Consider the following 22,015-nt stretch of genomic DNA (forward strand, 5'->3'; position numbering starts at 1 on the left):
AATGAGGTGTGCTTTATTTGATCAATTTTCAGTTGTTTCATCCTATGGAACTATTGTGCAAAGCTTCTTCTGAGCAAGTGGCCATTTTAATACTAAATGTTCCAGATCATAGACATTGATCCAAGTGTTGGGAAAATGAGTTAATCAAAATTATTTATAGCCCTTTCCTCATTCTTCTGAGTACCCAATTTTTTTTTCCATTTAAGGGGCAATTTAGCATGGCCAATTCACCTACCCTGCACATCTTTTTGGGTTGTGGGGGTGAGACCTATGCAGAAACGGGGAGAATGTGCAAACTCCTCACGGGCAGTGGCCCGGGGCCAGGATCAAACCCAGGTCCTCGGTGCCGTGAGGCAGCAGTGCTAACCACTGTACCGCCGTGCTGATCCCCACTCCCTCCGCTTTCCTCATTCTGATATTTTAACAGTTTTTACAACTCCTCTGCTGCCCCAAGGTTTCTGACTGGTGCTGAGATAGAGTTCCACCAGTATGAGAAGCTCCCAGATACCACCTCCCATGGCCGTGTGTGTGTGGTGTGTGTGTGTGTGTGTGTCTCCCAGGTTCGGCACCCCATGGCCATTCTATGTGGTCCTAACCAGTATCTATGTGCCCATGGCACCATGGGCACGATTTAACCACCACATTATGTCCGGCGGGAAAGGCCAAAACCACTCCCGCAGGTGAGTTCCGGATCATGCCCAAATAGGGCGAGCATGTCATTAACCCTAATTTGCATTAATTTCCATTTCACCGGCGAGATTGGAATTGAATGTAATGGCCTCCTGGGAATTGATCAGCTCCCCAGTGCGAAATAACACGGGTGCCGTTTAGTACTTTTTAAAAATCTGGGGCTGGCTCAATGGCTGCTGAGGGGATCTGAGGAGGTGAGTAGCCATTTTCAGGCATGCAGCTCAAGGGCACTGGAGCTGCTGCCTCATTGCTTGGGGTTGGGGGGACACTCCTCAGGGATGGGTTTTATTGGGGGGGGGGGCGCTGAAGCATTCCAGGTTGGGGATCGGGGATCAAGTGGGAGGGGAGGAGACTTTTCATCCATGAGGCCTTCAAGCCATCTTTAAATATTGTGGAGACCCATAACAGGGGCAACTATACTGCTGCCTCTCTGTCCTACCAAAAGCTTCCAGGACAGAACCATGTTCCTGGTTATATGCTGAAGCTCACTTTAACTCTCTTTAACTGTGAGCAGCCTCTAACTTCACAGTTGAAGGCTATTGCTAATAAGGAATTTACCTTGTTAGTTGTGAGAGCACTTCACAGCTGCACGTTTTGTTTTCTGATTGCTGCTGCTGGTGGCTGCAAATGCCTGGTCTTCCTTTTCTGTAAACGGACAGAAGGACAATTTTTTTAAGGTACCTGGGTCCTGGAACACTGGGCTCAGGGGGACATATTAAGCCCAGAAAGCAATTGGGTTGGAAGCAAGAAGACGCTAGGGGACCTGGTGCGCGACAATGATTCAAATGGGTCACCTGATGACACCGTTGAAGAAATGCTTTCACAGATTTCTGATGCTTTTGTTGCTGGCGTGGTGAGTGCTGCATGTAACTGGCACATCACCACGGGTTAAACACACTAGAAGTCAAGGATGTTCAACTGCACCTTGAGCGCCAGTGCAATATGTGGGTGCCAGGATTTGGTTCTGATGAGATTGGGCAGTGTGGGAGAACCTGGACGGAGAATGGCACTGATACGTGGAACAAGTAACACATTGATGGACAGATCATTTCTACAACAAAATCCTAGACATGATAACTGTTTTTGTTGAGGAACGTGTGAGGGGTGATACTGTGTTTGGCTTTTTTGTGAAAATGAGCTGCTATAGCTTTGTATTGGTACCAATATCGCATGGTGACATTTCCTTGTTGCTTAATGGTTAGTGTGATATGTGGAATGTTATGTTGTTACTGTTGACCATTTTAATGAACAAAATATTGTCAAGTGGCTTCTCGTGGGTACACGTGCCATGTCTCAGGCGATGATTGCATTGCATTTCAATCAAACTTTGAAGCCTGAACAGTTGTCTGACCTCTAGAAGTGTCAGCACCCATAGAGGCAGCAGCCAACAATCAAACACTTGAGCTGGGCTTCCGCACTGGGGATATCCTCACGACCAAAGTGTGAGTGTGTGGATCAGGGGAAGGTACCTGAGCTTGATCCCCCCTAATGTTCCTGGCAGATGTCTAGGGGCTCCTAATGTGGCTGAGATTGAGTGTGAAGAGTGAGGTTCTCCAGCACAACTGGCTCGCTGGATAGCACTCTTAAAAAGGCAGGACACATCAGGGTGGGGGAGGCTTGGGGGATTGGAGGGTCCCGGGATGGAAGCCCTAACTAATTGTCGGTCTCTCTCCTTCTCCAGTTCTTAACAGATATAATAATATGGCTGGTTATGTCGGTCCCGCAAAGGCTGCCCTCGTGGTGCTGGTGGCAGTCCAGGGGGCCAGACACCGGATAAGGCAGGCTGGAGGCAGCACCCCAGGTGCAGGTGGCTGTGGCACACCCTGAAGACCCAGCCACCCATCAGGTCGAGGAAGAACCCAAAGGGGGATGCCAGCGATGGCCCAAGATGTAAAATTAATTTAGAGTACCCAATTATTTTTTTTAAAAGGGGCAATTTAGCGTGGCCAATCCTCCTAACCTGCACATCTTTGGGTTGTGGCAAGCTCCAGAGGCCTCTGCACCATCTAGCTCTGCCAGTCCTGGTGCCTCCCAGTTGTCTGCACCATGGTGTTGACACCCTCAGCGACTGGGTCACGTTCTACGGTGCCCCGGCAATATCTACCTGCGTATGGGACATGTCCCTCAGCAACTGGGATAGGATGTCAAGGCCCCCAGCCTTAGTCATCACAGACTGAGCCATGCCTAGGGCATCATCACTCAACATGCTGATCTCGTGCTGCTGGCTTTCCACTGCGGTCGCCAACTTAGCAGTGTTGGCCTTGGTGCCACGCATTGTTGGCATCATCTCTTGCACCCATAGACTTTGGGACTCCTTCAATCGGCTTTGCACCCACCTGAGTATCACTGACATCCTCTCCTGAATCTCACGGCCGTGTCCTAGCATCTGCAACAGCTCTGGGATAACCTTGTCCAGAGGTTCGGCATCTGACTGGAACTCAGCAGTGTTCCGGGATCCAGCACACCTCCGACTGCTGATTGCCTTCAATGTTCCTACCTCCATCTGATGTGCATCAGCAACTGTCTGGTGATCACCAGGTTGTGACCCAGAAGCCTGTCTACTAATGTCGCCCCCGAGGTGTGTGTCTCTGCACTGGTGGGAGGTGGGGGTTGTTATGATATTCAGATAAACATCATGGTGAAAACACACATACACACTGATGGACAGATCAACGGACCAACCAATACACACACAACATCACAGGCAAGAGCATACACACTATAAAACGGGGAACACGACACTTCCCGCTCATTCCAGCAGGAGACAGCTCAGGGCACAGAGCTCACAGCAAGCCACTCAGACATTCACCATGTGCTGAGTGCTTCTCCAAGATAGTGTTAGGGCTGGGTCCACAGGTTAGAGGGTAATGAACGAACCACAGTAACCAGTTTACAGATGTTAATATTGTTAGTAATAAAACTGAGTTGTACCATCCGCAACTGTGTTGGCTCGTCTATGTAGCAGAGCACCCAACACGACAGGGGTGACAACTGTTACGCCTTGATGGTGGTCTCCTCGGAGCTCTCCTCCAAGGTGAATTTTTGGGTAGCAGTGGAATGGAGGTGCGGGGGGGGGGGGCGCTGGTATTCCGCTCCCCCCTCCCCATCTTGACCCTTTCCCACTTATTATGGGACATCTTCTCCTGCAGAGACAAAGAGAGGGCATTGTGAGATGCGCGCTTGATGGATTGGGGGGGATCTAAAGCAGGTGGCATGTGTGGGTACCACAACTGGACATGAAGGGGGTGCCAGAGGGTGTGAGGAACAAGCACAAAGATTGGATGTGGGGGGGTGCAAAGTGTCAGTGTGAGATTTGTGAGGGGGGAGTGGGTGGGAATTTGTGGAGTGGAAGACATGATACCAGGAGAGAGGTGGTAACTTACCCTTGCAGCTTGATGGAGGATGTTAGTCTTCTTCTGACATTTGAATTCAGTGCAGTTTAATGAAAATGAATAATATGAAACAGTCATTCAAAAATATTAGTTTGCATATTTGAATTATTTTTTTGCCAAAACTTTGGAATTGAAATTGACTCTTTTTTTGTACAAGGTTGTAAGCAGCTTGACAGAAATGCCTATAATATGCCTATAACAAGCTAATATGGCTATGCTCCCATTGTACAAGAATATTCTGACTCGTTTCCCACTAGTGGCCCAGGATAAATGCGCCACATCTCACTCCAAATAATATGTTTAGGTGCCAAGCTTTAGCTTCCAAGAGGCTAAACATATCTGGAGTTTATCGTATCTTGATCTAATTTGCCACCAATGAGTTAACAGAGGCTGAAAAGGGAATGATAACAGGCTGAGATTTAACTAGTCACTTTTATACCAAATCTACTACCAATACTAAAATAAATGAGCTGTCACATTATTACTTTTATGTATAGCCTGCTGTGCAACATTTTGTCTGCAGTCCTCGCGTTTCACATTAAAGGACATTTGTGGGAACCTGTTAATGCAAATGTTAATGTGGCTTCTGTGGGAATGATGGCTTTGTTTTGTGACTGCGTCACTGAAGCTGATAGGGAGACAGGGGGAAGTGCTATTCAGGGCCAGATTGTGACAGGCTGATGATCTGTTTGAATAGCAGGATGCATAGCCCAAAACTGAGAGGACAAGGAAAGACTTCTGTAGGGTAGATAGATAAAAATCCAACATTAGATTGTTAGTACTGGCATTCACAGTGAAGCATTAAATGAATCAATAATTGAAGCATTTGTGAATCTAGCATCAAATTTGTGACCCATCAAATTTACATGTGCAATTGAATTCATCACAGCAATTGACTGTAATTATACAATTTTACTGTTAAGGCTTTGCCATTGTTTTGCAAAAATTACTTTGAGTGAGGTTGTGAAAGATTAGTTTGAAGCGAGGTTTTTGAAGGAGAGGTGAGATGCTTCTTCACATGAATGAAGAGGGGGGAAAAAAGCACAGCGTCTGGGTCAGTTCCCTTTCTATCTCTCTTGTCGACACATGCTCTCCCTCTCTCTCCCTCTCTCTCTCTCCCTCTCTCTTGCATACACTCAGTCGCTCTCACACAGACTTACACATTCAAAAGGAATATGGGGGATCGGACAGGAAAGTGGAGTTGAGATAGAGGAACAGCAATGACTTTAATGAATTGCAGGACAGCCTCCAGGCATTTATGTTCTCTCTCACTCTTAAATTCCATATGAGAACAAATTCTGCAATTTTGCAGGTGGCCAGATTGGTTGGTGAATAGTGTGGGGTGTGATGTAGGAATTTCACGTGTATTATAGGTATTTGGTGCAGTAAGGGATAGAAACCTGGGTGAGTGCATGTTTGACTGCTGCAGTCATGTTTTAAAAGAATCTGGGTTTGATAGGTTGGCAGCAAGGGCATTAAAACATTGTAAAAAGCTTGAGCTAATGGAAATTTTGTTTTGATTAAGGGGATTCCCTCTGGAGTTAATTTGATTTCAGGCTTGGTAAGATGATGCCGTTGCTGGGTGGAGCTAAGGTATCAGGTATTTTGTAGAAAGCAATTCAGTTCTGATCTGAATAAAGCTGTGCCCAGACGTTGAGCAGTTTTGCTCTCACTGTAGCTCAGTTAAAAGAGATTAATCGTCTTTTAAAGCAGTGCAGATTTGTCTGAGAACAAGGGGGAGCTGAAACCAGCTGAAACAGCTTCTGAAGAAATACAGCCAGAGCTTCTTCATGGGTTTGTCGGGACTCCGATCTTTTCTTCAAAGCCGTATCAATAGCTTTCTCTTTCTGAAAAAACGAGCGCAATCTACCATCCATATCGCACTCCAATGGGAGCACGACGTGGCTTTCCCTCAGCCACGATGCCTCGTGCCATCAGGAACCTGCCCACAATGGGTGGGACCAAGCCGTGCTTGCGTATGTAGGCCGTAAAGGCCTACTCACCTGCGGCAAAATTCTCCGGTATCGGCGCGATGTCCGCCGACTGGTGCCCAAAACGGCGCAAATCAGTCGGGCATTGTGTTGCCCAAAAGGTGCGGAATGCTCCGCATCTTGGGGGGCCGAGCCCCAACCTTAAGGGGCAAGGCCCGCGCCGGACTAATTTCCGCCCCGCCAACTGGCGGAAAAGGCCTTTGGTGCCCCGCCAGCTGGCGCGGAAATGACATCTCCGGGCGGTGCATGCGCGGGAGCGTTAGCGGCCGCTGACGGCATTCCCGTGCATGCGCAGTGGAGGGAGTCTCTTCCGCCTCCGCCATGGTGGAGACCGTGACGAAGGTGGAAGGAAAAGAGTGCCCCCACGGCACAGTCCCACCCGTGGATCGGTGGGCCCCGATCGCGGGCCAGGCCACCGTGGGGGCACCCCCCGGGGCCAGATCGCCCCGCACCCCCCCAGGACCCCGGAGCCTGCCCGCGCCGCCTTGTCCCGCCGGTAAGGTAGGTGGTTTAATCTACGCCAGCGGGACAGGCATTTTAGCAGCGGGACTTTGGCCCATCCGGTCCGGAGAATCGCGGGGGGGGGGGGCGCCAACCGGCGCGGCGCGATTCCTGCCCCCGCCGAATATCCGGTGCCGGAGAATTCGGCAACCGGCGGGGGCGGGATTCACGCCAGCCCCCGGTGATTCTCCAACCCGGCGGGGGGGTTGGAGAATCTCGCCCCTGGTATCTACCGGCCTCCCAAGATCTACCGGCCTTACTGTAGCCGGTCGCCATTCAATACTGGTCCACACAAGCGTGGAGCAAATGGAACAGCACCCGGGGGGCCCCCAGGCCATCGGAGGCCCCTGGGTGGCCAAGGATAGGGCAAGGTGGCCCCCTGGCCCTCCCCCTGGAATGCGGGCACCTTGGCACTGCACGCTGGCAGCTTGGAACTCATCGCAAATAGGCACCCCCAATGACATACCCTCTAACCCCAGCTGCCTACACTGCCCCCATACCCTCAAAACCAACACCTTCGAAGGCTAGGCTAACGGATTACCAGGCCAACGAGACAGGCAAAGCTGCCAATAACAAAGCCCTCAAACTCGTTCCACAACACAATGCCGTCTCCACGCGTCCCCAAACCGATATCTCCTCCACGGCCCATTTCCTCACCATCGCGATGTTTGCAGCCCAATAATAATTTATCAAATTCAGCAAAGCCAGGCAACCCCCTGCCCCAGAACCATAAACTTTTTCTAAAACTCCACTGGGAACCTGTCTGGATCCGGTGCCTTTCCCACCTGCATCGCCCTCATGCCACCCATCACCTCCCACAGTCCAATCGGGGCCTCCAGGCCCTGAACCCGCGTCTCCTTCCCCCCCCCCCCCCCCTGGAAAACTCCAACCCATCCAGGAACCACCTCATCCTCTCTTACCCCCCTCAGGGGCTCTGACTTCTAAAACCTCCTATAAAAGGCCTCAAATACACCATTCACCCACTCCGGATCCAATATTACCTCCTCCCCGTACTCTCCTTCTCCCTGTCCTTGTAAACTGCCTCCCTGGACCTCTGCAGCTGCCTCACTGCCTTCCCGTAGACACTAACCCAAACTCCATCTCACCGAGTACCTCCTGTCCACCTTCAAAATCTCATTGATCAGCCTAGCTCTCTCCTCCCACTCCACTCTCTCCCTATGCGCCTGAATCGAAATAAACTCCCCTCTAACTACAGCCTCAAGTGCCTCCCACAGCCAGGTGGCTGTGACCTCCCCCATATCATTCACCCCTACATAGCCCCGCATGGCAGCCTGCACCCGCTCACACGCGCCCTCATCCGCCAATAGCCCCACATCTAACCTCCACTGCGGCTGTTGGGCCTCCCCCTGAACCCTCCCGCAAATCCACCCAATGTGGCGCATGGTCTGAGACACGACCACCGAAGACCCCGAGTTGGCCACCCCTGCCAGCAGCACCTTGTCCATTACGAAAAAGTCAGTCCGGGAATACACCCAATGCTCATTGGACAAGTATGAAAACATCTTCACCCCCGATCTCCCAAACCTCCATGGGTTCCGCCCCCCCCATGCGCTTCATGAACCCCCTCTGCTCCCTTGCCACTGCCAACACCCCCAACGACTTTGGGCTCGACCAGTCCAGGCTTGGGTCCAACCATATTAACCCCCCCCCCCACCCCATAATGAACCAGTGCGTATCTAAATCCGGAATCCTCCCCAATACCCACCTCATAAAATCTATATCATCCTAATTCGGGCATGGACGTTTACCAGGACCACCGGCATCCCCTCCAGCTTCCCACTAACCACCACAAACCTACCCCCTGGAACGGCCACAATGCTCCCCATCTTAAACACCACCCTCTCATTGACCAACCCTGCCATTACCCTCGTCTTCACACCAGCCACGATTGGAACACCTGCCCCACCCATCCCCTCCTCAGCCTCGTCTGATCCCCCAACTTCAAGTGCGTCACCTGTAAAAACGCCACGTCCGCCTTCAGACTCCTCTGATGTGTGAACACACGCGACCGTTTAACCGTCTCATTCAGCTCTCTCACATTCCACTTGACCAGCCTGGACAGGGGGCTCCCCACCTCCCTCCCCTGCCGATCAGCCATACCCCTTCTTGGGCCAGGCCCCATCTCGAGTCACGCATGCCACCGTGGCCGCCCTCGGACGTCCAACCACCATCTCTCCCTTCCCAACTACGCCACACCAATCTCACCCATGTCAGCAACTCCCCCTACCCTCAAACAAAGAAGCAACCCTATTTTCCCCCCCCCCCCCCCCCACCACGCCTTCCTCCTGACAACCCCCACTTCACTTCCGCCAACTAGCTGCCCAGCTCGCATGGTGACCTGGCCCAAGGCCTCTAACCTCCCGATGCCCCTCAAGTCCAACCCACCCCCACTCCCACCAACAAACAAAGGAGAACAAAAGGCACACTCGCCATCGCTGCTCCCCATCAAAACCCACCCCGAACTACCCATCCAGAACATTCTACCATAAACACAAAATTCAGTGTCCTCACACGCCTCCCATGGTCTCTCATAAAGTCCATCGCCTCCTCCGGTGATTCAAAATAAAACTCCTGCTTCTGATGAGTCACTCACAAGCCGACAAGGTACAGCACCTCAAACTTCACTCCCCTCTTGAAGAGGGCAGCTTCAGCCGGTTGATCCCAGCTGTCCTCTTCGTCAATTCCGCACCCATGTGTTGGTGGGCCCGCAGCTCACTCCCTTCCCAGGTGCACCTCCTGGTCTGCCTCGCCCATCTCAAAATCTTTTCCTTGTCCAAGAAATGGTGCAACCGCACAGCAATTGCCCTTGACGGCTCCCCACCTGTGGCCTCCTCCTCAGCACCCTGTGCATCCGATCCACCTCGAGAGGCCCATCAAGTACTCCAGCATCCTTGTCACGTACTTGGTGGCCTCCTCTCCCTCAATGTCCTTGGGATTCCTGACTATCCTAAATCCTGTCTTCTGGAACGATTCTTCAGGTCCTCCAACTTTTCTCTCAGCCTCTTCTGGCTGTCCACCACCATCCCCAACACCGCCGCCAAAGAGGCCATCCGCTCCTCGTGCTCCCCCACCGCCTCCTCCACCTTCTGTATCGCCACTTTCTCAATCGCTGCTCTGAGCGGCTCCACCACCTTAGCTAGGACTTCCGAGGCCTCCTTCCTGTGCTGCTGGGACTTATTATTTAAAAACTCCACCAGTTGCTCCGGTGACCACTGGGCGGGCAGCGTTGTCCCTTTAACCTCTGCCATCTTAACCTGTGGCGCACCACAAAAACTGCTCTGTTCCAGCTGCTCTTTCTTTTTTGTGGCGCTCCTGGTCCTTTGATCCATACACCAATCTCACCAGAGGAGTATAACCTTCCCTGGGCACTCGCACACCTTTTGTACTCAAGAAGCCCCCCCATACGGCTGGGGAAGGACCAACAAAATCCACATTGAGCGGGAGCCACCAAATGTGTGACCACTCACTCCATGGCCGCCACCGGAAGTTGTGACTATCTTATATTGATGACCTGCAGTTACGCTCTTCTCCACAAAAATAAACTTTCTCTCTGTATCCATTCTACCAACACCTTGCATAAGTTTAAAGACTTCTATTGGGTCACCCCTAAAGTCTTTTTTCAAGAGAAAAGAGAACCAGCCAGCCAAACCTTTCTGACATACTCTTTCCTGTATTAGCCATGGAAATCTTCTCTGCAGCCGCTTTAGCACCTCAATATCCTCTTTATAATATGGCAACAAGAACTTCTCGCACTACTTTAAAGTGTGGTCTATCCAACGGTCATTACAGGTTTGGCATAGCTTCCCTACTTTTCAGTTCTATCCCTCTAGAAATAAAGGCGAGTGGTTTGTGGGTTTTTTTTTTGGCCTTGCTAACCTGTGACAGTGATTAATTGTATAAGTGATCTGTCTATTCTTTCTATCAAATTGTACTATCCCATGTTTCTCTGTGTTCAATTTGATTTGGAAATTATTTGCCAAGCGTGTAACTTTATTAATGTCCTCTTGTAATTTGTTGCAATCCTCCTCCGTATTGACTAACTATGCCCATTCCCAATTTGGTGACATCTGCAAATTTGGATGTTGGCTTTTTGATTCCAAAGTCCAAGTTGTCAGTGTGAATGGCCATGGTCCTAACACGGATCCTTGTGGAAGACCACTTCCCACTTTCTGTCACTCTGGAAAACTACCCTCCACTTCCATTCTCGAATTTGTCTCTAGGCCAGTTAACAATCCATTTTGCCACTTGTCTCCTGGCTCCCCATTATTATTCATTATGGGGCACTTCATTGAAAGCCCTTTGAAGATTACACCTGCTGCATTACAATTGCCCACTGTCTCTTGTTACCTCCTCAAAAAAGTCAACAAGGTTGTCTAAGCAAGATTTTCCCTTTTGAAATTAATGCTGACTATTAATGATTTTAATTTTCATCTCTAAATGTTCTTCTGTCTCCTTTCGTAGGGATTCCATTATTTTTCCTACCTCTGTTGTTAAGCTAACTGGCCTATAATTTATTGGCCATGTTCAGTCCCTTCTTAAATACAGGAATTGCATTAGCTATCTGCCAGTCTCCTGGCATTACACATTTATCTAATTAACAATTAAATATATGCAGTAATACCTCTGCTCCTTCTTTTCAAATACAGGAATGCAATCCATCTGGATCAGGGACTTTATGCTCGTTCAGTTTGATCAGATTATTGAATACATCTCCTTTTTATATTTTAAATGAACTTTTCTCATTGCTCATCTCATGACTCAATCAATGCCTTGTCTACCTGTTTGATTTGTCAAGTGAATAGCAAAATGAAATAATTCTTAAATACTTTTGCCATTTTTCAATATTTACCTGTGGTATTATCCTATCTAGCCCTTGATCGTCCTATTTCCATCACAGACTGCCCTCCTTTGTTGCTCCATAGAATCTCTACCGTGCAGAAGGAGGCCATTTGGCCCATTGAGTCGGGACCAACCCTCTGAAGGAGCATCCTAGCTAGGCCCACTCCCCTGCCTTACCCCCGAATCCCCACCTAGCCTGCACATCTTTCGACTGTGGGAGGAAATCAGAGCACCTGGAGGAAACCCACACAGGCACGGGGAGAAAGTGTAAACTCCTTGTTAGCGGAGTTAGATGAGTCGAGTTCTTCAGACCTTAGGAAACTTTAACAAAACATCTTTTAATGTCACATGCAAGCAGGAGAACTAAACTCAGCTGCTGTACCTGCAGCTTGGTCCAAGTCGCTCTGCTTGAACAAAGCCCCCACACAATTCTTTATACTGTTTCAGCTCATTCAGAGTAATTCAAAATGATTCATAAGAACATAAGAACTAGGAACAGGAGTAGGCCATCTGGCCCCTCGAGCCTGCTCCGCCATTCAATGAGATCATGGCTGATCTTTTGTGGACTCAACTCCACTTTCCGGCCCGAACACCATAACCCTTAATCCCTTTATTCTTCAAAAAACTATCGATCTTTATCTTTAAAACAGTTAATGAAGGAGCCTCTACTGCTTCACTGGGCAAGGAATTCCATAGATTCACAACCCTTTGGGTGAAGAAGTTCACCTAAACTAAGTCCTAAATCTACTTCCCCTTATTTTGAGGCTATGCCCCCTAGCTCTGCTTTCACCCGCCAGTGGAAACAACCTGCCTGCATCTATCCTATCTATTCCCTTCATAATTTTATATGTTTCTATCAGATCCCCCCTCATCCTTCTAAATTCCAACGAGTACAGTCCCAGTCTACTCAACCTCTCCTCGTAATCCAACCCCTTCAGCTCTGGGATTAACCTAGTGAATCTCCTCTGCACACCCTCCAGTGCCAGTACGTCCTTTCTCAAGTAAGGAGACCAAATCTGAACACAATACTCCAGGTATGGCCTCACTAACACCTTATACAATTGCAGCATAACCTCCCTAGTCTTAAACTCCATCCCTCTAGCAATGAAGGACAGAATTCCATTTGCTTTCTTAATCACCTGTTGCACCTGTAAACCAACTTTTTGCGACTCGTGCACTAGCATACCCAGGTCTCTCTGCACAGCAGCATGTTTTAATATTTTATCATTAAAATAATAATCCTTTTTGCTGTTATTCCTACCAAAATGGATAACCTCACATTTGTCAACATTGTATTCCATCTGTCAGACCCTAGCCCATTCACTTAACCTACCCAAATCCCTCTGCAGACTTCCAGTATCCTCTGCACTTTTTGCTTTACGACTCATCTTCGTGTCATCTGCAAACTTGGACACATTGCCCTTGGTCCCCAACTCCAAATCATCTATGTAAATTGTGAACAATTGTGGGCCCAACACTGCTCCCTGAGGGACACCACTAGCTACTGATTGCCAACCAGAGAAACACCCATTAATCCCCACTCTTTGCTTTCTATTAATTAACCAATCCTCTATCCATGCTACTACTTTCCCCATAATGCCATGCATCTTTATCTTATGCAGCACCCTTTTGTGTGGCACCTTGCACCTTGTCATAGGCTTTCTGGAAATCCAGATATACCACATCCATTGGCTCCCTGTTATCTACTGCACTGGTAATGTCCTCAAAAAATTCCACTAAATTAGTTAGGCATGACCTGCACTTTATGAACCCATGCTGCGTCTGCCCAACGGGACAATTTCCATCCAAATGCCTCGCTATTTCTTCCTTGATGATAGATTCCAGCATCTTCCCTTCTACCGAAGTTAAGCTCGATGGCCTATAATTACCCACTTTCTGCCTACCTTCTTTTTTAAACAGTGGGGTCATGTTTGCTAATTTCCAATCCGCCGGGACCACCCCAGAGTCTAGTGAATTTTGGTAAATTATCACTAGTGCATTGCAATTTCCCTAGCCATCTCTTTTAGCACTCTGGGATGCATTCCATCAGGGTCAGGAGACTTGTCTACCTTTAGCCCCATTAGCTTGCCCATCACTACCTCCTTAGTGATAACAATCTTCTCAAGGTCCTCACCTGTCATAGCCTCATTTCTATCAGTCACTGGTTTGTTATTTACGTCTTCCACTGTGAAGACCGACCCAAAAAACCTGTTCAGTTCCTCAGCCATTTCCTCATCTCCCATTATTAAATCTCCCTTCTCATCCACTGAAGGACCAATATTTACCTTAACCACTCTTTTATGTTTTATATATTTGTTGAAACTTTTACTATCTGTTTTTATATTCTGAGCACGTTTACTCTCATAATCTATTTTACTCTTCTTTATAGCTTTTTTAGTAGCTTTCTGTTGCCCCCTAAAGATTTCCCAGTCCTCTAGTCTCCCACTAAACTATGACACTTTGTATGCTTTTTTCTTCAATTTGATACTCTCCCTTATTTCCTTAGATATCCATGGTCGATTTTCCCTCTTTCTACCGTCCTTCCTTTTTGTTGGTATAAACCTTTGCTGAGCACTGTGAAAAATCGCTTGGAAGGTTCTCCACTGTTCCTCAACTGTTTCACCATAAAGTCTTTGCTCCCAGTCTACCTTAGCTAGTTCTTTTCTCATCCTATTGTAATCTCCTTTGTTTAAGCACAAAACACTAGCGTTTGATTTTACCTTCTCACTCTCCACCTGTATTTTAAATTCCACCATATTGTGATCGCTCCTTCCGAGAGGATCCCTAACTATGAGATCATGAATCAATCCTGTCTCATTACACAGGACCAGATCTAGGACCGCTTGTTCCCTCGTAGGTTCCATTACATACTGTTTTAGGAAACTATCGCGGATACATTCTATAAACTTCTCCTCAAGGCTGCCTTGACCGACCTGGTTAAACCAATCGACATGTAGATTAAAATCCCCCATGATAACTGCTGTACCATTTCTATATGCATCCGTTATTTCTTTATTGCCTGCCCCACCATAATGTTACTATTTGGTGGCCTATAGACTACTCCTTTCAGTGACTTTTTCATCTTCCTATTCCTGATTTCCACCCAAATGGATTCAACCTTATCCTCCATAGCACCAATGTCATCCCTTACTATTGCCCGGATGTCATCCTTAAATAACAGAGCTACACCACCTCCCATACCATTCACTCTGTCCTTCCGAACAGTTTGATACCCTCGGATATTTAACACCCAGTCGTGACCATCCTTTAACCATGTTTCAGTAATAGCCACTAAATCATACTCATTCACGATGATTTGCGCCATCAACTCATTTACCTTATTCCGAATACTATGAGCATTCAGGAGAAGTACACTTATGTTGGCTTTTATACCTCTGTTTTGAATCCTAACACCTCGAACAGTAACCTCTCCTAAGTTATATTTCCTCTTAACTTTTCTCCTAATTTTCCTTGTCGTTGAACCCATATCTTCATGTAACAACCTGCCGCATCGCTTACCATTAATGTTTTTACTTCCCGTTTTATTCCTTTTAGTATTCCTGGTCCTATTCACTGAGCTCCCCTCAGTCACTGTACCTTGTACTGTCGCCCTTTTTGATTTTTGACTATTCAACGTGATACGAGTGATTCAAATAGCACAATGCAACCGATTATCGGTACCGGCAGCGTGATGGGATTACAATCGTTCTCGATTAGATGACACTGATTCTGTTTTACATACATTGCTCCTAATCGTTTTGGAGATACATCTTGTCCACCTGCTTTATGATATAAAAGACCGTGGCTAAACAATCGGTCCATGATGGGGTGGTAACTGCTCCATGTCCCTGATATTTGCATGTAGCTATCTGTACAATGTCTCTCCTAGACAGGCCGGAGCCAGGCTGATCACTTTCCTATTAGTTCCTGTCGCTAAAGTGGAAGATGTGTTACCTGTGGCATGCTAGCTTGTACTATGCTAATTTGATTAGGTTCTTGGAGAATATCAGTTTACTCCTTTCCAGGCAGGTTTTTCCCCGCTGCCCCAAGTGTACCTCTGAGGCTCCATTTTCCCTACTACACTCCACACAGACAGTCACCCAAGGCCGGAATCGAACCCGGTTCTGGCGCTGTGAGGCAGCAGGGCTAACTGCTGTGTCAACGTGCCGTCCAGGTGTGCCTGTATGAGCCATACTCTTGCACTTTGAAGCCTTTGAAGGGGCACAGACTGAAACAGCAAGGAGTTTGCACTGAACTTATACAAAACCTCAGCTGGAGTATTGCGTACAGTTCTGGATGCTACACTATAGGAAGAATGTGAGTGCATTGGAGAGAGTGCAGAAGAGGTTTACAAGAATGGTTCCCGGGATGAGATACTTCAGTTCTGAGGATATATTAGAGAAGTTGGGACTGTTCCCCTTGGAGAGAAGAAGGCAAAGGGGACATTTGATAGAGATGTTCAAAATGATGAGGGGGCTGGACAGAGTAGATGGGGACAAACTATTCCCATTCATAACCGGTCAAGAATGAGAGGGCACAGGTTTAAAATGATTTGCAAAAGAAGCAAATGTGGTGTGAGAAAAAGCTTTTTCACATAATGAGTGGTTTGGACCTGGAATGCACTGCCTGGAAGTATAGTGGAGGCAGGTTCAATAAGATATTTGACCGGGCTGAGATGATTATTGAATAGAAACAGTGTGCCAGAGTTACAGGGAAAAGGCAGGAGAATGACACTAAGTCATAATGTTAGTTTGGGGAGTTGGTGCAGACACGATGGGCCAAATGGCCGCCTCCTGCACCATAACACTTATGTGATTGAGATGTGGTGATTTTCCGAGATAGCAATTCAGGCAATATCAGGTTGATTGTCTTTTTCATCTTGCTGAGTTCAGTCCGGAGGGTGATGAGGCAATCGGCAGCGAGCAGTGTAGCTCAACAATTGAGTTCAGGACAGAACATTATCCAGAACTGAAGCGATTCGTATCAGATCGGTCAACCATAAACAACTTATCTCACTTTACCTAATTATTTTAAAGTTAATGGGTGGGATTTTCCTTACATTCCTGCAGGCGGGATCTTCCCACCCTGCCGACAGCGAGCCCCTCACCATGGGTTCCCCAGCGGCATAGAGTGCGAACAACGGGAAACCCCGTAGACAATGGCAGGACCGGAAGATCACGCCACTGGCGCATGGCAGGCCGTCCCCATTGCCACAAAACACGCCCTGGGTAGGTGACGGAAAATTCTGCCCGTCACCCAGGACAAAAGCATTTTAGTTTAAACTCTTCATTGGTGAGCAATGTCATTCAAATAATAAATACACCCTGGGCAGGATTTTGCGGCCCCGCCGAAGTCAGTTCCTTGTGTGTTGCCCAGCGGCAGGGTGGGCGGGCCATGTGCAAATCCGTAGACGTTGGAGGGACTGATTGCTGTATTTCAATGAACATGATCTCCAAAGTCAGAAACTAACCGTCTTCATGATCATTGTACATCTCCTTACATGAAACATGCAAAATAAATATTGGGCGGGATTTACCGACCCACCCACCACGTGTTTCACGATGGCGGGAGGTGGCCCGGCATTAGCCGGCAGCGGGAACCTCTGGTCCTGCTCTTGTCAACAGGGTTTCCCGTTGAATGCACCCTTGCCACGGTGAAGCCTGGGACCGGCTATTTCACCGGCGTGAACGGCCGGGAAGCTCAGGCCTTTGGGCGGGATTTACCACACAACTTGCCACAACTTTCTGTATTTGATCTTGGGTTGCTGAAACGATGAAACAATTGCAACATTGGTCAAATGTAGTAAGATTTGTTTGATTTTAAATGGCTGATTTTAATTACAAAGGTTATATTTTTGTGACTTTCCTCCATTCAGAAGTTGCCTCAGTCTTTGGTCTTATCTACCTGTTTGGCCGGCACGTGTACTTCACGGGATATAAGGAGTCGACAATGGGAAGGTATGAGGTTAAGTTTTTCTTAGTGAATTTCTTTTCTCTCTCATGTTGTACATCCTCTCCCCTGAAAGGACAGATGTGTAATTTGCTCTCAGGCCTCTGCTATTTGCCCCCAGTTTGGGACTGTATGGAAAAAGATCCATGCTAACTCGGCCTGCAATATTCTCCTACTCCCTGTCTTTTGTGGTGGGCAGAGAAAGAACAGAAAGTTGACTGGCTCCAATGTAACGTCTCTGCCATGATCATAAACCAGTTATCATTTGTTATGTATGAAGCATTTAGTTGTCAGTTCCAAATTCCTGCGATACCCCAGTTCATTTCAGAACATGTCGAATGTTGGCCAAGAAATCGGTCCACAGAGCCCAGTCTAACTAAGGTCCTAAAATGGAAGGTAAGAAGCGTGAGCACATCTCCCACTGGAAGTACATCATTTGTCATATTGGGATGGGACTAAAAAACCTTCACCCTCACCAGCTGCATTCAAAGGAAGTGACAACAAGGAAGTTAAATACCAGGGCGGCACGGTGGCACCGTGGTTAGCACTGCTGCCTTCGGCGGTGAGGATCCCGGTTCGAATCCCGGCCCTGGGTCACTGTCCATGTGGGGTTTGCATATTCTCCCTGTGTCTGCGTGGGTTTCATCCCCCACAACCCAAAGATGTGCAGAATAGGTGGATTGGCCACGCTTTTAAAATGCCCCTGAATTAGAAAAAAATAATTCGATACTCTTAAGTTTTTTTTAAAAAAGGAAAGTTAAATACCTTGGTTGAGTGTGAAGCTGGGAACAGTAGCCCCAACCCCATATAGGCAGGAAACTAAGCAGCTAATTAAGGCCCAACCAGGTCCCACTAATAAATGATAAAATATTGGCCACACAATGGAGGATCTCGCATTCTTTTCAAGTGGTGCAATGGGATCTTTATGTCCACCTAAGAGGCCAGTCGGGGTCTTGGTTTACCATCTTATCTGAAAGGCATCTCCGACAGTACAGAGTTCCCCCTGTGCCTCTCTAGAGCACCAGTCTAGATTAGGTGCTTGAGCTTCAGGACTGGGGCTTCAGCCCATAACATTCTGAGTTATAGGTAAGGATGCTACCATTTCACCAAGGCTCAGATTAAATGATGCTGACTAAAGTTTGGTGCCTCATTGCAGTGACCGTTTTGTGTCTGTGCAACCAGAAGCTGCCGACTGACTGGCATCACAGCTAAATTTGTATTCCCGCCTGATTTCCACTCCATACACTTGCCAGGAAGAATTCCTAGTCTTAAAGAAAGGAAACTGATTTTGTTTTTGCAGTTTTCCCTCTTTCCCTGCCTAGGAACAGTAGAGAGAATTGTCTTGACCCCCAACAATATCGCTGGCTGAGGGAGGGCCCACGGTGGCGCAGTGGTTAGCACTGCTGCCTCATGGTGCCAAGGACCCTGGTTCGATCCCGGCTCCGGATCACTGTCCATGCGGAGTTTGCACATTCTCGCCGTATCTGCATGGGTCTCACCCTCACAACCCAAAGATGGGCTGGTTAGGTAGATTGGCCACACTAAATTGCCCCTTAATTGGGGAATAAAAACAATTGGGTACTTCAAATTTATATATTTTTTTAAATCACTGGCTGAGTTCAGCTAACATCTGAGACGACCATAATTGATAAATATTCCTCTGAGTCCTTGTGAGCCATTGGATTTGTCGTTCAGTGCTTGGGGGAGAAAGGGGTTGGACAGGTTTGGGGACATGTTTATTTATTTTTTTAAATAAATATTTTATTGAAAATTTTTGGTCAACCAACACAGTACATTGTGCATCCTTTACACAATATTATAACAACACAAATAACAATGACCTATTTTATAAACAAAAAATGAATAAATAATAAATAACAAAAATGAAAACTAACCCTAATTGGCAACTGCCTTATCACAAGTAACACTCTCCAAAAATATAATTTAACAGTCCAATATATATTTATCTGTCGCAACGACCTATACATATTATACAGTATATATTAACAACCCTGAGAGTCCTTCTGGTTCCTCCTCCCCCCCCCCCCCCCCCCCGATCCTGGCCTGCTGCTGCTGCCTTCTTTTTTCCATTCCATCTATCTTTCTGCGAGGTATTCGACGAATGGTTGCCACCGCCTGGTGAACCCTTGAGCCGACCCCCTTAGAACAAACTTAATCCGCTCTAGCTTTATAAACCCTGCCATGTCATTTATCCAGGTCTCCACCCCCGGGGGCTTGGCTTCTTTCCACATTAACAATATCCTGCGCCGGGCTACTAGGGACGCAAAGGCCAAAACATCGGCCTCTCTCACCTCCTGCACTCCCGGCTCTTGTGCAACCCCAAATATAGCCAACCCCCAGCTTAGTTCGACCCGGACCCCCACTACTTTTGAAAGCACCTTTGTCACCCCCATCCAAAACCCCTGTAGTGCCGGGAATGACCAAAAAATATGGGTATGATTCGCTGGGCTTCTCGAGCACCTCGCACACCTATCCTCCACCCCAAAAAATTTACTGAGCCGTGCTCCAGTCATATGCGCCCTGTGTAATACCTTAAACTGAATCAGGCTTAGCCTGGCACACGAGGACGACGAGTTTACCCTGCTTAGAGCATCTGCCCACAGCCCCTCCTCGATCTCCTCCCCCAGCTCGTCTTCCCATTTCCCTTTTAGTTCATCTACCATAGTCTCCCCTTCGTCCCTCATTTCCCTATATATATCTGACACCTTACCATCCCCCACCCATGTCTTTGAGATCACTCTGTCCTGCACCTCTTGTGTCGGGTGCTGCGGGAATTCCCTCACCTGTTGCCTCGCAAAAGCCCTCAGTTGCATATACCTGAATGCATTCCCTTGGGGCAACCCATATTTCTCGGTCAGCGCTCCCAGACTCGCGAACTTCCCATCCACAAACAGACCTTTCAGTTGCGTTATTCCTGCTCTTTCCCACATTCCATATCCCCCATCCATTCCCCCCGGGGCAAACCTATGGTTGTTTCTTATCGGGGACCCCCCCAAGGCTCCAGTCTTTCCCCTATGCTGTCTCCACTGTCCCCAAATCTTCAGTGTAGCCACCACCACCGGGCTTGTGGTGTAGTTCCTCGGTGAGAACGGCAATGGGGCTGTCACCATAGCCTGTAGGCTAGTCCCCCTACAGGACGCCCTCTCTAATCTCTTCCACGCCGCTCCCTCCTCCTCTCCCATCCACTTACTCACCATTGAAATATTAGCGGCCCAATAATACTCACTTGGGCTCGGTAGTGCCAGCCCCCCCCCCCCCCTATCCCTGCTACGCTGTAAGAATCCCTTCCTCACTCTCGGGGTCTTCCCGGCCCACACAAAACCCATGATGCTCTTTTCAATCCTTTTTAAAAAAGCCTTCGTGATCACCACCGGGAGGCACTGAAACACAAAGAGGAATCTCGGGAGGACCACCATCTTAACCGCCTGCACCCTCCCTGCCAGTGACAGAGATACCATATCCCATCTCTTGAAATCCTCCTCCATTTGTTCCACCAACCGCGTTAAATTTAACCTATGCAATGTGCCCCAATTCTTGGCTATCTGGATCCCCAGGTAACGAAAGTCCCTTGTTACCTTCCTCAACGGTAGGTCCTCTATTTCTCTACTCTGCTCCCTTGGATGCACCACAAACAACTCACTTTTCCCCATGTTCAATTTATACCCTGAAAAATCCCGAAACTCCCCAAGTATCCGCATTATTTCTGGCATCCCCTCCGCCGGGTCTGCCACGTATAGTAGCAAATCGTCCGCACACAAAGATACCCGGTGTTCTTCTCCTCCTCTAAGTACTCCCCTCCACTTCTTGGAACCCCTCAACGCTATCGCCAGGGGCTCAATCGCCAGTGCAAACAATAATGGGGACAGAGGGCATCCCTGCCTTGTCCCTCTATGGAGCCGAAAATATGCAGATCTCCATCCATTCGTGACCACGCTCGCCATCGGGGCCCTATACAACAGCTGCACCCATCTAACATACCCCTCTCCAAAACCAAATCTCCTCAACACCTCCCACAAATAATCCCACTCCACTCTATCAAATGCTTTCTTGGCATCCATCGCCACTACTATCTCCGTTTCCCCCTCTGGTGGGGCCATCATCATTACCCCTAACAGCCTCTGTATATTCGTGTTCAGCTGTCTCCCCTTCACAAACCCAGTTTGGTCCTCGTGGACTACCCCCGGGACACATTCCTCTATTCTCATTGCCATTACCTTGGCCAGGATCTTGGCATCTACATTTAGGAGGGAAATAGGTCTATAGGACCCGCATTGTAGCGGGTCCTTTTCCTTCTTTAAGAGAAGCGATATCGTTGCTTCAGACATAGTCGGGGGCAGTTGTCCCCTTTCCTTTGCCTCATTAAAGGTCCTCGTCAATACCGGGGCGAGCAAGTCCACGTATTTTCTATAGAATTCGACTGGGAATCCATCCGGTCCTGGGGCCTTTCCCGCCTGCATGCTCCTAATTCCTTTCACCACTTCTTCTACCTCGATCTGTGCTCCCAGTCCCACCCTTTCCTGCTCTTCCACCTTGGGAAATTCCAGCCGATCCAAGAAGCCCATCATTCTCTCCCTCCCATCCGGGGGTTGAGCTTCATATAATTTTTTATAA

The 22,015-nt window shown here is 48.2% G+C and overlaps 1 protein-coding gene across 1 annotated transcript in view; it reads left to right on the forward strand.

Annotated features, from left to right (window-relative positions):
• The window catches only part of mgst2 (microsomal glutathione S-transferase 2), a 65,460-nt gene that overhangs the window by 38,873 nt on the left and 4,572 nt on the right, over positions 1-22,015 (forward strand). Inside the window, exon 4 of the mRNA XM_072495602.1 lies at positions 17,310-17,391. Within this exon, the coding sequence (XP_072351703.1) occupies positions 17,310-17,391 (82 nt within the window). The remainder of the gene's footprint in view (positions 1-17,309; positions 17,392-22,015) is intronic.

Source organism: Scyliorhinus torazame, chromosome 3 (genome assembly GCF_047496885.1).
Source record: "Scyliorhinus torazame isolate Kashiwa2021f chromosome 3, sScyTor2.1, whole genome shotgun sequence".
In the NCBI taxonomy this organism is placed as follows: Eukaryota; Metazoa; Chordata; class Chondrichthyes; order Carcharhiniformes; family Scyliorhinidae; genus Scyliorhinus; species Scyliorhinus torazame.